The sequence below is a fragment of the Piliocolobus tephrosceles genome, chromosome 8, assembly GCF_002776525.5.
Source record: "Piliocolobus tephrosceles isolate RC106 chromosome 8, ASM277652v3, whole genome shotgun sequence".
NCBI lineage: Eukaryota > Metazoa > Chordata > Mammalia > Primates > Cercopithecidae > Piliocolobus > Piliocolobus tephrosceles.
Window position 1 is genome coordinate 5,712,606 of NC_045441.1, and position 12,878 is coordinate 5,725,483.

At 42.4% G+C, this 12,878-nt stretch overlaps 1 protein-coding gene across 1 annotated transcript in view; it reads right to left on the reverse strand.

Annotated features, from left to right (window-relative positions):
• The window catches only part of RNF216 (ring finger protein 216), a 135,736-nt gene that overhangs the window by 101,044 nt on the left and 21,814 nt on the right, over window positions 1-12,878 (reverse strand). The window contains exons 5-8 of the mRNA XM_026448777.1: window positions 12,437-12,513; window positions 5,753-5,855; window positions 4,469-4,633; window positions 343-481 (exon numbers count right to left, since the gene is read on the reverse strand). Of these exons, the coding sequence (XP_026304562.1) occupies window positions 343-481; window positions 4,469-4,633; window positions 5,753-5,855; window positions 12,437-12,513 (484 nt within the window). The remainder of the gene's footprint in view (window positions 1-342; window positions 482-4,468; window positions 4,634-5,752; window positions 5,856-12,436; window positions 12,514-12,878) is intronic.

Genomic DNA, 12,878 nt, shown 5'->3' on the forward strand with positions numbered 1-12,878 from the left:
AGTAAGGCCTCATTCATAAGTCTGGGTAGTTTTTACCTAACAACACAGCCAATTCTCATCAAACCTTCAAGACCAGTTTTTTCCCCAAGCTTAACAGCATAATCAAATACTTTCTCACACATGAATTTTCTACCACACAAAATTTTCCTGCCATGGTTTATCTTAAGTAGGAAGGAGGAGGCCAACAAGTGCAGCCACTTTCTAAAACTTTCGATGTGCTGAAAAAATAGTTCCTGTCAGTCACTCCTTGGACTGGCCTGGCCAGATGCTGGGCAGACACCTGTAGCACGGCTTCCTTCACTGACTGTGAAGAAGAAAAGGTACTGTGTTGCAGCTACACACTGCCAGCAACACAGTTTGCATTACCTTGTTCAAACTTGAAATCGATGTAAGAATACTGGTTCATTTCTTTTCTCTTCTTCCTTTTTCCACTGGTTTCTGGTGATAGCTCCTGCCATTTTTTAATGGCATCAGAAAAGGCCTAAAAATTGAGAAAGCGAGAGGTTACTTCTGTAAATGGAAAATAAGAATACACGAGACAGGCAATCCCCAAATGCCATTTTAACACGGTTTCAGCTTTCTTCCCAGCATGGCTAACAATAGGTAGTGGCGGCCGGGTGCAGTGGCTCACGCCTGTAATCCCAACACTTTAGGAGGTCAAGGCAGGCGTATCCCTTGAGGTCAGGAGTTCGAGACCAGCCTGGCCAACGTGGTGAAACCCCGTCTGTACTAAAAATACAAAAATTAGCCGGGCATGGTGGTGCACACCTGTAATCCCAGCTACTCAGGGGAGGCTGTGGTAGAAGAATCACTTGAACCTGGGAGGCAGAGGTTGCAGTGAGCCGAGACTGCACTGTTGCACTCCAGCCTGGGCGAAAGAGTGAGACTATGTCTCAAACAAAGAAAGAAAAAAGAATAGGCAGTGGTAAATAGGCATTTCTTTATTTTCATTTTCCCTGACTTTCATAAACTGGTACAGTGGTGGAAGCAAAATATTTACTGACAGATTAAAGAGTAGAGAAAAGAAAAACTGTTGGCTGGGTGCTGTGGCTCACACCTGCAATCCTAGCATGGATTGCAGGTGTGAGCCATGCTCAATCCTGGGAGGCTAAGCGGGGCGGATCACTTGAGCTTAGGAGTTCAAGGCTAGCCTGGGCAACATGGGGACACCCCATCTCTACTAAAAACACAAAAAGACAGCTGGGAGTGGTGGTCCACAGCTGTGGTCCCAGGTACTCAGAGGCTAAGGTAGGACAATCACTTGAGCCTGAGAGGCACGGTTGCAGTGAACCATGATTGTACCACTGCCCTCCCTCCTGGGTAACACAGGAGACCCAGTCTCAAATAAAAAAAAACTGTCCAAGCTGTCCTTGAATAAGTACAGGTTAAATCACACGGCAGTGGGCTGGTGAGTTCCATTCTGTAGGCAAATCTTCCATGTTTTTTCTCTGGTCAATGCTCCTCTTTATTCTCCCCTAACCTGCTTCCCCCATGCTCTTCTCTGCCTGCACCTATATGCACCCCACCCTTCGAAAGCATGCTGGAGTTCAAAATCCTTCCACTGGTGAGTATCCCTTTTCTACTTTCAGCTTCTCCTTCTTAGATTTTCCTTATCAGGATTTAAATGTGTTGAAGTCAGGGTGGGCGCAGTGGCTCATTCCTATAATCCCACCACTTTGGGAGGCCAAGGCAGGTGGATCACCTGAGGTCAGGAGTTTGAGACCAGCCTGGACAACATGGCAAAACCCTGGCTCTACTGAAAATACAAAAAATTAGCTGGACGTGGTGGCATGCACCTGTAATCCCAGCTAATTGGGAGGCTGAGGCAGGAAAATCGATGAACCTGGTAAGCGGAGGTTGCAGTGAGCTGAGATCGCGCCACTGCACTCCAGCCTAGGCGACAGAGTGTAACTCTGTCTTAAAAAAAAAAACACAGTGCTCAAGTCTGCCATCCTAAAAAAAAAGGAGGGAGAAGGGGTACCTGATTTGAACAGGAAGGAGGGGTGTGTGAGTTAGGGCCATTCTGCCTGTAAGAGGAGGAGGAAGAGTGGGAGCCTTTCAGGAAGACTGGGTGGGACTCCTGAGTGTGGCAGGGGGTAGGAGGCCGTGGGGCTCATGTCCTATGGCTATGTTGTTAGGGTACAGGGCAGGCTGGAGTCCAAGCCTGGGCAGCATGAGAAGGGGGGTGGCTATAATGGCAGTGTTTGTCTGAAACTCCTGCTGAAACTTAATCCCCAGTGTGGCGGTGTTGAGATGGTGATCTCATCTTTCTTTCAATGCCAGCCCCTCTTTCGTCCTCTCCTCTTTGTAGAGAAACTTATCAGAGGAGCTGTTTATCTTCTGTTTCACCACCTCACGCTTATGACCACAAGCTTTCCAGCTGTCTCTAATCTGGCATCTACCCTGCCTTTGCACTTACTAATCTATGCTTATTATTGACTGGCCAAGTCTACAAGTCTACTATCTACATTTTAGCCCTCATCTTGCACAATCTCTTGGCAGTATTTAGTAACAGGCTGGGCATGGTGGCATCCCAGTGCTTTAGGAGGTTGAGGTGGGAGGACAGCCTGAGGCCAGGAGTTCAAGACCAACCTGCACAATCTAGCAAGACCCCATTTCTACAAAAAATGAAAAGATCATCCAGGTGTGGTGGTGCACACCTGTAGTCCTAGCTACATGGGAAGCTGAGGCAGGAGGACGGCTTGAGCCCAGAAGGTCAAGGTTGCAATAAGCCATGATTGTGCCACTGTACTCCAGCCTGGGTAACAGATAACAGAGATCCTGTCTCTAAATAACAATAACAATGATGATGATGATGATAATACAGACTGCTCCAGTCTTTCAACTTCCTCCTTCCTGTCTGCCTGCCTCCTCCGCTTGGTCTTCACATGTCAGCAGTCCTCTCTTCTCACCTGGTATGTCTGGGTACCTCATCCTGGCTGGTGAGATTTTCCATATGCTGATGACTCTCAAACTCTTATCACCATAAAACCCAAAGAGATAAAAAAAAAAAAAAAAAAAAAATTCCTATCTACAGTTTATATTTTCCAAACTTTTTAGTCCATTCAACCTCCCAATGAATTATTTTTACTTAGATAATTCTCACAGGCCCTTCTCAGCACACTGGCAACCAATGTTTCCCAGACTGAATTCATGATTATTTCCCTCCAAAGCAAATGTTTATACTAGTTCTCACCCCAACAAATGATACCAACGTCTTCCACCAAACTCCTACTTGGGTCTGTGATTAAATGTCCCTTGCTCAGGGAGGCCCTTCTGGAGACCCTTGGTCTACCTTACGTTGCCTCCTGTTTTACCCTTTCAAAGCCCCTCTATTTTTCTTTCAGTCTTTTTTTGGCCGGGCACAGTGGCTCATGTTGGTAATCTCAGCACTTTGGGAAGCTGAGGCAGGCAGATCATCTGAGGTCAGGAGTTGCTGACCAGCCTGGCCAACATGGTGAAACCCCATCTTTACTAAAAATACCAGCCAGGCATGGTGGTGAGTATCTGCAGTCCCAGCTACTCAGGAAGCTGGAGCAGGAGAATCGCTTGAACTGGGGAGGCAGAGGCTGCAGTGAGCCGAGATCGCACCATTCCACTCCAGCCTGGGTGACAGAGCGAGACTCCATCTCAAAAAAAAAAAAAAAAAGAGGTGGAAGGGGGTTGGCCTAGACCTCAGCATGAGCCACAGTCCTTGGCTTGGTTCTTCCCTTCCTCCAGGTAAGACCCAATGAGTATTTTAACCACTACGATAACTCCATGTTTGTCCTTTGGACAAAAGAAACATCACAGTGTTTGCTGAGAATCACAAGAATTTCAGTAGGATAGAATTTAATGGCAGTAAGGGTGAATGAGGAGTAAGCCAAGGTCTCTGCTGGTGCATGCACTTCTGTTCTGGCCACAGCTACAAAGCAGGCACCGTGTGCTGTCCTTCATGGAAGATGTCTGTTACCCACCACGAACCAGCACCCTTCTCACCCTTAACAAAGGCCTTTAAGTGTTATCTACTTTAGGATCCTAGGGGGAGAATGGTGGGAGCTGTCAGTAGCTGTCCATTCTCTTCTGAGAGGGCACTGCTGCGTTCCCAGACTCTTTACAGACTTTACGTCCCATCACTGATAGGATAACTGAGCCATCTGGGGGATGGATGGTCGTGTGACCTGTCCCAAGTCAGAAAGCAAATCAGGAAGGAGCAGGATTAGAACACATCTTTCATACTCCTGCATTCCACAGTAGAATGTATTACCCTCCAGGTTTTTATGGTCAAACCAGGACTTCTCTGCTTCTCATCTATCTATTATTTCTTTTCATTTAACCCTTCATGATCAGCAAATACCTATTTATCTTCACCCTAATTCCTTAGCAATCATAAACCATCCCAATTTCCACAAGCTGGACTGTTCATTCTGTTATCATGGGAAGATGTAGCCAAGAGGTGTCACCCCAAGAGGAAGACCAAGTAGAGCACCTTTCGGGTGATTGCATAGTGTCCTTTGAGCTCGTGCAGGGCCCACTTGATGTCCTGACTACTGAGCATTTTGAAGTCGGCCATGAGGAGGTCAGCAGCTTGGATGAAGCAGCGCTGGTCAAGAGGAGTCAATTTAGAATAGTCAAAAAAGTCTATTTTAGGCAACTGAAACGAGAGAGAAGCATAAAATCAGAGGCCAGGCAGTACGTTTCCCATGTAAGGGAAATCATTTTAAGAATTACATGTGTAGAAAAGAATAACGTTTGTTCTAATTACTCTATAAGGAAGTTACCAGCCCTATAAGAGAGATGAGAAAATGGTGGCTCAGAGAGGTTAAACCAACCTGTCTGGAGCCGACAGACTAGTTTTACTAGTTACAACTAGTAAAGAAGTATAGTTGGGGATTTAAACCAATCTTTCAGCCATCTTCTTTCCATAACATATTTACACACAACTATTTTTTTCTATTATAGAATATGTAAGAGATATAATCAAAGAATCTATGGGGAGTTGGAAGATCAAGCAACAGATCTTAATAAAGTTAGTTCTCAACCATACTTTACCATGTAACACTCTAAATGCGAGTTTGGATCACAAATAATGACAATGATTAAAGTTTTTAAAAACCAAGCTGTTTACATCTTGATATGAGATCTGGTTAAACAGACGTATAGTATACACTGTATACAAATCTCACATCAAAAGAAAAAAGATATTCAACTCTAGGTAATGATCTGCATGCTGACGTATTTACAGGGAAGTGTACTGATGTTTTTGCAATTTACTTTGAAATGCATTATAATGAAATGAAACATAACAAAGATGTGCTGATGGACAGACACAGGACATATGTATGAAAAAGAGGATACAGTAAACTGTTAACTTTTTAGTAGCACCAGTGGTAGGGATATAGGTGATCAATGTAAAATATTTCAACTTTTCTGTAGGTTTGAAAATTTTCATAATAAAATGTTAAGAGTCCTGGCCAATTCTTGTTTTGTTTTAGGAATTTACTTTGTAGGATTAAAGATATGGAGGATTCATTTAATTCTTTGTGGGGAAAAGGAAGATAAGAATTACAAGGAAAGACAGAAGTTAAAGACAGAATTCAAAGTGGCTCAGAATGGGAGACCGCACTGAAGTATAGACATATTCTGAAATCCTATGTCCCTCTGCTAGTCTTTAAAAACTTGTCCCAACAAAGCACTTTCTTCCCATAGAGATAACAACAACAAAGCAAGGCATTTCCAGGTAGCGACTGCAAAACAAGAACACGACACTTGCCTTTGTCTCATCCTGGCTGGCCAGCAGACTGCTACTGGGATTTATAATGATTCTATCTTCTCTCTTTGGATAATCTGGGTTTTCCAGAAGAAAATTACAAAGTCTGCAAAAACAAATGATGTTACTTTCACACTGCTTCCAAATCCCACACCTGCCCATTGCTTCAAATGCAATGTTTGAAGAATATAGTCCTTAGTCACACATTACAGCTGGCCTATTAAGAAATTAAGATGTGTGCAGCCCAGAAAAACTAAACAGATAAATAAACAAACAAGTGCGCTGAATTCCTATCTTTGTGGAAGAGAAAAAATTTAAAAAGTAACGAACATACTGATTAAGGCAAACTCCTCTAAAGTTTAGGTATCAGTTGTGTGTTAATGTAATGAAGTCACTGAAACTATTATTGGTTAAACTACGAAACTGGAAAATTTGTAAGAAAAGTAGCTACTCTTTTGTCAAGAAAACTATGAACAAGAAAGAAGTGGAAAACTGTATGTTCACATTTACAATAAAAAATAGTCTGCTAAGAGACGTAATTAATAAATATAAAAGACCTTCTGTTAATTCATTAACACTTTTTACACCCCTCTGGTAACATAAATCTCTACAGTAACATAAAGCTCTATGAGCCACTGAGTTATACTTGGTTTATTTAGCTAGCTGTTAAGCTAGACTGATGAACAGATCATGTTTTCCTACGAACAGACTCTCTTCACACCAAACCCATTAGCTTTGTCTATTATCATCATGAAATACTTCCAAAGTAAGGATATACAGAGTGAGATAACACACATTGATGTATCACCACCCAGACCCAACAAATGTTAACTATTCAGGCTCTTCACAGCCAAATCAGACAACCACCTTGGAACGACTGCACGGTACTGAAGAGAGAGTGAGTGGGGTACAGCTCTAGCCACATTCAGTAGCAAGGAAGTTCCTTTGCTCAGAGGTTAATGGGGACTTTCCCTTCTCTCTGTTCTTTCTCTTGCTCCAGTAGATTCCTAGGATGAACCCCTAGGTGCTATACCTGCAATTCTCACACACCTCCCTTTCTACTGATTCTCTTTTGCCAGATGTCAATAGTAAGGCCTATAATAGTAGGACAGGAGGTCTGGCAGAAAGAGGGCAGAGAAAAAGTGTCCAGCTCTGGCTCCTTTTCTCACCCAGGTGCCAGGGTTTGGGGACTGGTTTGCACAGGTTAGTTTATTCTGCAACCTCCTTCTGGAGGTTAAGGGACATTTAGAGGCACAGAAAATGAAGGATAAAGTTTTTCTTCTACATAAACAAGTGCTATTCTCTAATATCTGCACCCTGGGGCAAAAGCAGAGGGGAAGCCTGTTGGACTTCAATCTGCCCACCTCTTCATATGATCTCATGCTTGAGGTGATCTAACATGCTAGTGGATCTAGAGAAGGCACTCCTGCAAAGTAAGTCAGGCTAGTACTTCAACCTTTCAACCCTTAGATAGTTGTTGCTGCCTTCATCCAACTGAAGTTGACCCAGTGTGAGTGAAAGGTCTAAGTTAACCAGCCAGAGTAGATTACCTGCCACGTGGTTCTCTAATGAATAGGCCCTTCTTGCTTAAAATGGCCAGATGGTTCCATCTGAAGGTCATTGAAAGACGCACATAAAACAACTGAGACTGAGCTACAACAAAATCCCAGCCTGCTCAACTCAGCTTTGGGCCTTATTTCCAGTTTCCATTAACATTTTAGTTTAGTTGTGGAATTAACATTGTCCTAGGAGCCCAGAGACTAATGGAAAGGAAAGCACTGTCAGGAAAACAAGATTGGCTTGAAAAGATGCAATACAATGACTGTGCATTCCCTTGCTTTTCGGATATCACGAGAATTTTTTTTTTTTTTGAGACGGAGTCTCGCTCTGTCGCCCAGGCTGGAGTACAGTGGCCGGATCTCAGCTCACTGCAAGCTCCGCCTCCCGGGTTTATGCCATTCTCCTGCCTCAGCCTCCCGAGTAGCTGGGACTACAGGCGTCCGCCACCTCGCCGAGCTAGTTTTTCGTATTTTTTAGTAGAGAAAGGGTTTCACCATGTTAGCCAGGATGGTCTTGATCTCCTGACCTCGTGATCCGCCCGTCTCAGTCTCCCAAAGTGCTGGGATTACAGGCTTGAGCCACCATGCCTGGCCTCACAAGAATTTTTATGTGTTTAAGGATCAATGTTTGTTTCTGAGTGACACAAAAAGCACAGAGGGTCAGCAAGTCCCTAAAAATAAGTACATGTGTGAGACTCAGGAAGTACAACAGAACTATAACAGAAGGTGTCAATTTGATTACAGTTTAGTGATTTTTATAGACAATCTTGAAGATATATTTAAACATGATGTTCATTTGCAGAAGGAGAGAAAAACACTGAAGTATTCTTCAATTTCTATGAGGCTAAATTGTTAAAAAATACTAAAACATGTTATCTGGTATTCAAATCATTGTTCTTTAAATGAGCTAAATTTATACTTTTCTCTACCATTTACATTTTCTGTAATGAACAAACCAGTACTACATTTCATAACCAGGAAAACATTAACCAAAAAAAAAAAAAGGAATTCAAAGAGAAGAGAGAAGTAAACAATTCACATGCAAGGGAAATACAATTAGTAAACAAATATATGAAAAAAACAGCCAATTATCAAAGAAATGTCACTTATGCTACTTTATGCCTACACTAGTTAACTACAAAAAATAACATCATAATTCAGTCTTATCAAAGAACTGTTAAAGCAATTCACACATATAAGTTGCTTTTTAGATGAATGGAAGTCTACAAGAAAGTTTTCATTGTAAAAATGTAGTCATTGCTGCTCAATTTTCCTGTAAACCTAAAACTGCTCTAAAAAATAAAGCTTAGTAATTTTTAAAAATGTAGTTATTATTATGTCACTTAGAAACCCAAAAAGAAAGTATTTCAAAAGCTAGGAGGGGAAAAAACTCCCCCACAAACAATTCTGCTGGAAAACAGCAAACATAGCCAACAGAAGGTGGATGCCAGGGCGTGGGGCAAGTAGAGTTCAGGAGACAAGCAGGAGAATGTTCAAAGCTACATTATTTGTGACAGTCAGAACTCAAATCCCTATTAAAAGTAGATGGAAAATTTCATCGCTAAGTGGTATATGAAAAATATATAAACTGTGGTTCTACCCAATATGAATAAGCCTCACAAACATAATGCTGAGTGAAAAGAAGTCAGACGCAAAAGACTACAGACTACACAAAATCTTTATGTAGTGTTCAAAGAGGATAGCAACGTTCTATTTCTTGAAGATTTCTGGGTTGTGGTTACATAAGTGTTTGGTCTGTGATAAATTACTGAGCTGTGCGTCTTTATTTTCTTCATTTTTCTTTATGTGTATTATATTCTACAATAACTAAGTTTAAAAACTATACACAGGCCGGGCGCGGTGGCTCAAGCCTGTAATCCCAGCACTTTGGGAGGCCGAGACACGTGGATCACGAGGTCGGGAGATCGAGACCATTCTGGTTAATACGATGAAACCCTGTCTCTACTAAAAAATACAAAAAACTAGCTGGGCGAGGTGGCGGGCGCCTGTAGTCCCAGCTACTGGGGAGGCCGAGGCAGGAGAATGGCGTAAACCCGGGAGGCAGAGCTTGCGGAAATCTGGCCACTGCACTCCAGCCTGGGCGACTGAGCAAGACTCCGTCTCAAAAAAAAAAAACACACACACACACACACACACACACAAAAACTATACACGATAAAGAATATGTGGTAAGGCTTGAGATGAGTAACTGGCATGTACATAACAAAATGGCTTTTTTTCCTCACTGTATTGAAGGTTAAATACCCAGGTAGAGTCTCTTGTTGAAAAATAAAAAATGCTTTAAGAGTTTGGGTAATCCAAGCTGGGTGAGGTAACACATGCCTGTAATCCCAGCTATTCGGGAAGCTGAAGCAGTAGAATCATCTGAACATGGGAGGCAAAGGTTGCAGCGAGCTGAGATCACACCATTGCACTCTAGCTTGGGCGACAAGGGAAAAATTCTCTCAAAAAAAAAAAAAAAAAAAAAAAAAGAAAGGAAAAAAAAAGTTTGCCGGGCACAGTGGCTCATGTTTTCCAGCACTTTGGGAGGCTGAGGCAGGGGGCTAACTTGAGATCAGGAGTTCGAGACCAGCCTGGCCAACATGGTGAAACCCCATCTCTACTAAAATACAAAAATTAGCTGGGCATGGTGGTGTGTGCCTATAATCCCAGTTACTCAGGGGGCTGAGGCAGAAGAATTGCTTGAACCCAGGAGACGGAGGTTGCAGTGACCCAGGATCGTACCACTGCACTCCAGCCTGGGCAAGAGAGTGAGACTTCATCTCAAAAAATAAATAAATAAGTAAATAAAATAAGTTTGTATAATCCAAAAACTTCAAGACAGGAATCTAAAGTCGTTTCAAACTGACACTGCCCTTGGGGACTTGAAAGAAGCAAAAGCAATCCTCTCAAAGAAATCAACTCTATCAAGAACTCAAGACATGAGCTTAGAGTCAAACTTAGAAAATATACAAGAAAATGAGGCACCATGGGAGCCAGCAGGAAGAACAGAATAAGATTCCGAAGAACTTAACACATCAGAACAATCAAACTCACAAAGAAGCAATGTTTATTGTTTAAAGAAATAAAAAACGATTAAAAATATACACCAAGAGCAAAATTCTAGGAAAATAACCAAGATAATTAAAAGCTAAAATATCATAACTGAAAAACAGTAACACAGTGGATGAGTTAAAAGATTACACTCTGCTGAAGAGAAATTTGTGGGCTAGAAGACACCTGTGAAGAAATCATCCAGAATGCATCTCAGAGACAAAGAGGTGAACTTAGAGACATAGAGATTGTGGGAGAAGAGTTACAGAAGACAGGAAACAGCTACAAAATTTCCAGAACTGACAACATCACCAATCTATGGCCTGGTAATATATACTCTTAACAGTTTTGCCTTACTGAGAAGCATGTTAAGTAAAATTGATAAAGATTAAGGGAAGGCCAGGTGAAGTGGCTCACACCTGTAATCCCAGCACTTTGGGAGGCTGCGGTAGGCGGGGAGTTCAAGATCAGCCTGGCCAACATGGGGAAACTCTCTCTCTACTAAAAATACAAAAATTAGCCAGGTGTGATGGCGCATGCCTGTAATCCCATCTACTTGGGAGGCTGAGGCAGGAGAGTCACTTGAATCTGGGAGGCGGAGGCTGCAGTGAGCTGAGATTGCACCACTGCACTCTAGCGTAGGCGACAGAGTAAGACTCTGTCTCAAAAATAAATAAATAAATAAACAAATTAAAATCTGATGACAGTGGTTGCCTCTGTACAGAGGTGGGATCAAACAAGGCCACTACTGGCTCCAACAGTGTCATTGTACAAATTAGAAAACAGTACCTACATTGAGTTAAGTACCTGGAAAGGGGTCCTTCCTTCTCAGCCTCGGCAGGGAAGAAATCCACCTGCACCCCTGACTGAGAACTACAGTATAAGATAGGAACTTTGAGGAAAGGTGTTTAGTGAACTGTCTATTTTGTTTAAGTTTACCACCAGGCTGGGCACAGTGGCTCACGTCTGTAATCCCAGCACTTTGGGAGGCCAAGGTAAGCGGATCACGAGGTCAGGGGTTCAAGACTAGCCTGACCAACATGGTGAAACCCTGTCTCTACTAAAAACACAAAAATTAGCTGGGTGCGGTGGAGCACGCCTGTAATGCCAGCTACTCAGGAGACTGAGACAGGAGAACTGCTTGAACCTGGGAAGTGGAGATTGCAGTGAGCCAAGATGACACTACTGCACTCCAGCCTGGGCAACCAAACAAGATTCCGTCAACAACGACAACAACAACACAAATTACGACTATTTCACTTCTGCCGATCAGAAGGAGGGGAAAGAATATCTTTTCATTTTATATTCTTCAGGAAAACTTATATTTTTAAAAAGCATATTTAAGATTTATAAAAAAAATTTTTTTAAACAGAGACAAGGTCTCACTCTGTCTCCCAGGCTGGAGTGTAGGAGCATAACATAGCTCACTGCAGCCTTGAATTCCTGGACTCAGGTAATCCTCTTGCCTCAGCCTCCCAAAGTGCCAGGACTAAAGGTGTGAGCCATGTGTCTGACCCATATTTATCCTTTTCATAATGAAAATTAAGAAATGCTTCTATGTATTTCTCCAGAGTGGTTGCAGAACACTTTGTTACAATTGTAGGGAGGAAAATGTCTTAATATCTTGACTAAAACACCGGTAGTATCAACCTCAGAAACAACTCAGCATCATAATTCTGTAACCATGCAGTATTCCATAAAATCCAGAAAACAGTCTGTATATCACTGTTAGAATGAACAAGGTCATTAAAAAAGACACGCCAAGTGAAATAAGCCAGTCAGAAAAGAATAAATACATGAGGCCCTGATAGCAGTCAAATCCATATAGAGAAAAAGTAGGATGGTGGGTGCCATTGGCTTGGGAGGGGGATAGGGAGTGAGTGTTTAATGGGGACAGTGTTTCAGTTTGAGAAGAAAGAGTTCTCGAGATGGATGGTAGTGATAGTTGCATAATAACGTTAATTTACTTACCACCACCAAATTGTATATTTAAAAATGATTAAAATGATAAATTTTATATTATATATATTTTACCAGCACCACTACCACAAAAAAAGCATGGTATTATAGTTACACATTCAGATCATAATAATTCTTCAAATGAATTATTTCCTCAATAAACCCATTTGCTACATCTGGAAATCTTGCTTCCTAGAAACAAATAAGAACATAATTTATATTTCATTCACCAGAATGGTTTCAAATGCCAATACAAGACGGATGGCAAAAGTGTAATAAAATGATTAAGACTAGAAAAGGGCCGGCGCGGTGGCTCAAGCCTGTAATCCCAGCACTTTGGGAGGCCGAAACGGGCGGATCACGAGGTCAGGAGATCGAGACCATCCTGGCTAACACGGTGAAACCCCGTCTCTACTAAAAAATACAAAAAACTAGCCGGGCGATTTGGCGGGCGCCTGTAGTCCCAGCTACTCCGGAGGCTGAGGCAGGAGAATGGTGTAAACCCGGGAGGCGGAGCTTGCAGTGAGCTGAGATCCGGCCACTGCACTTCAGCCTGG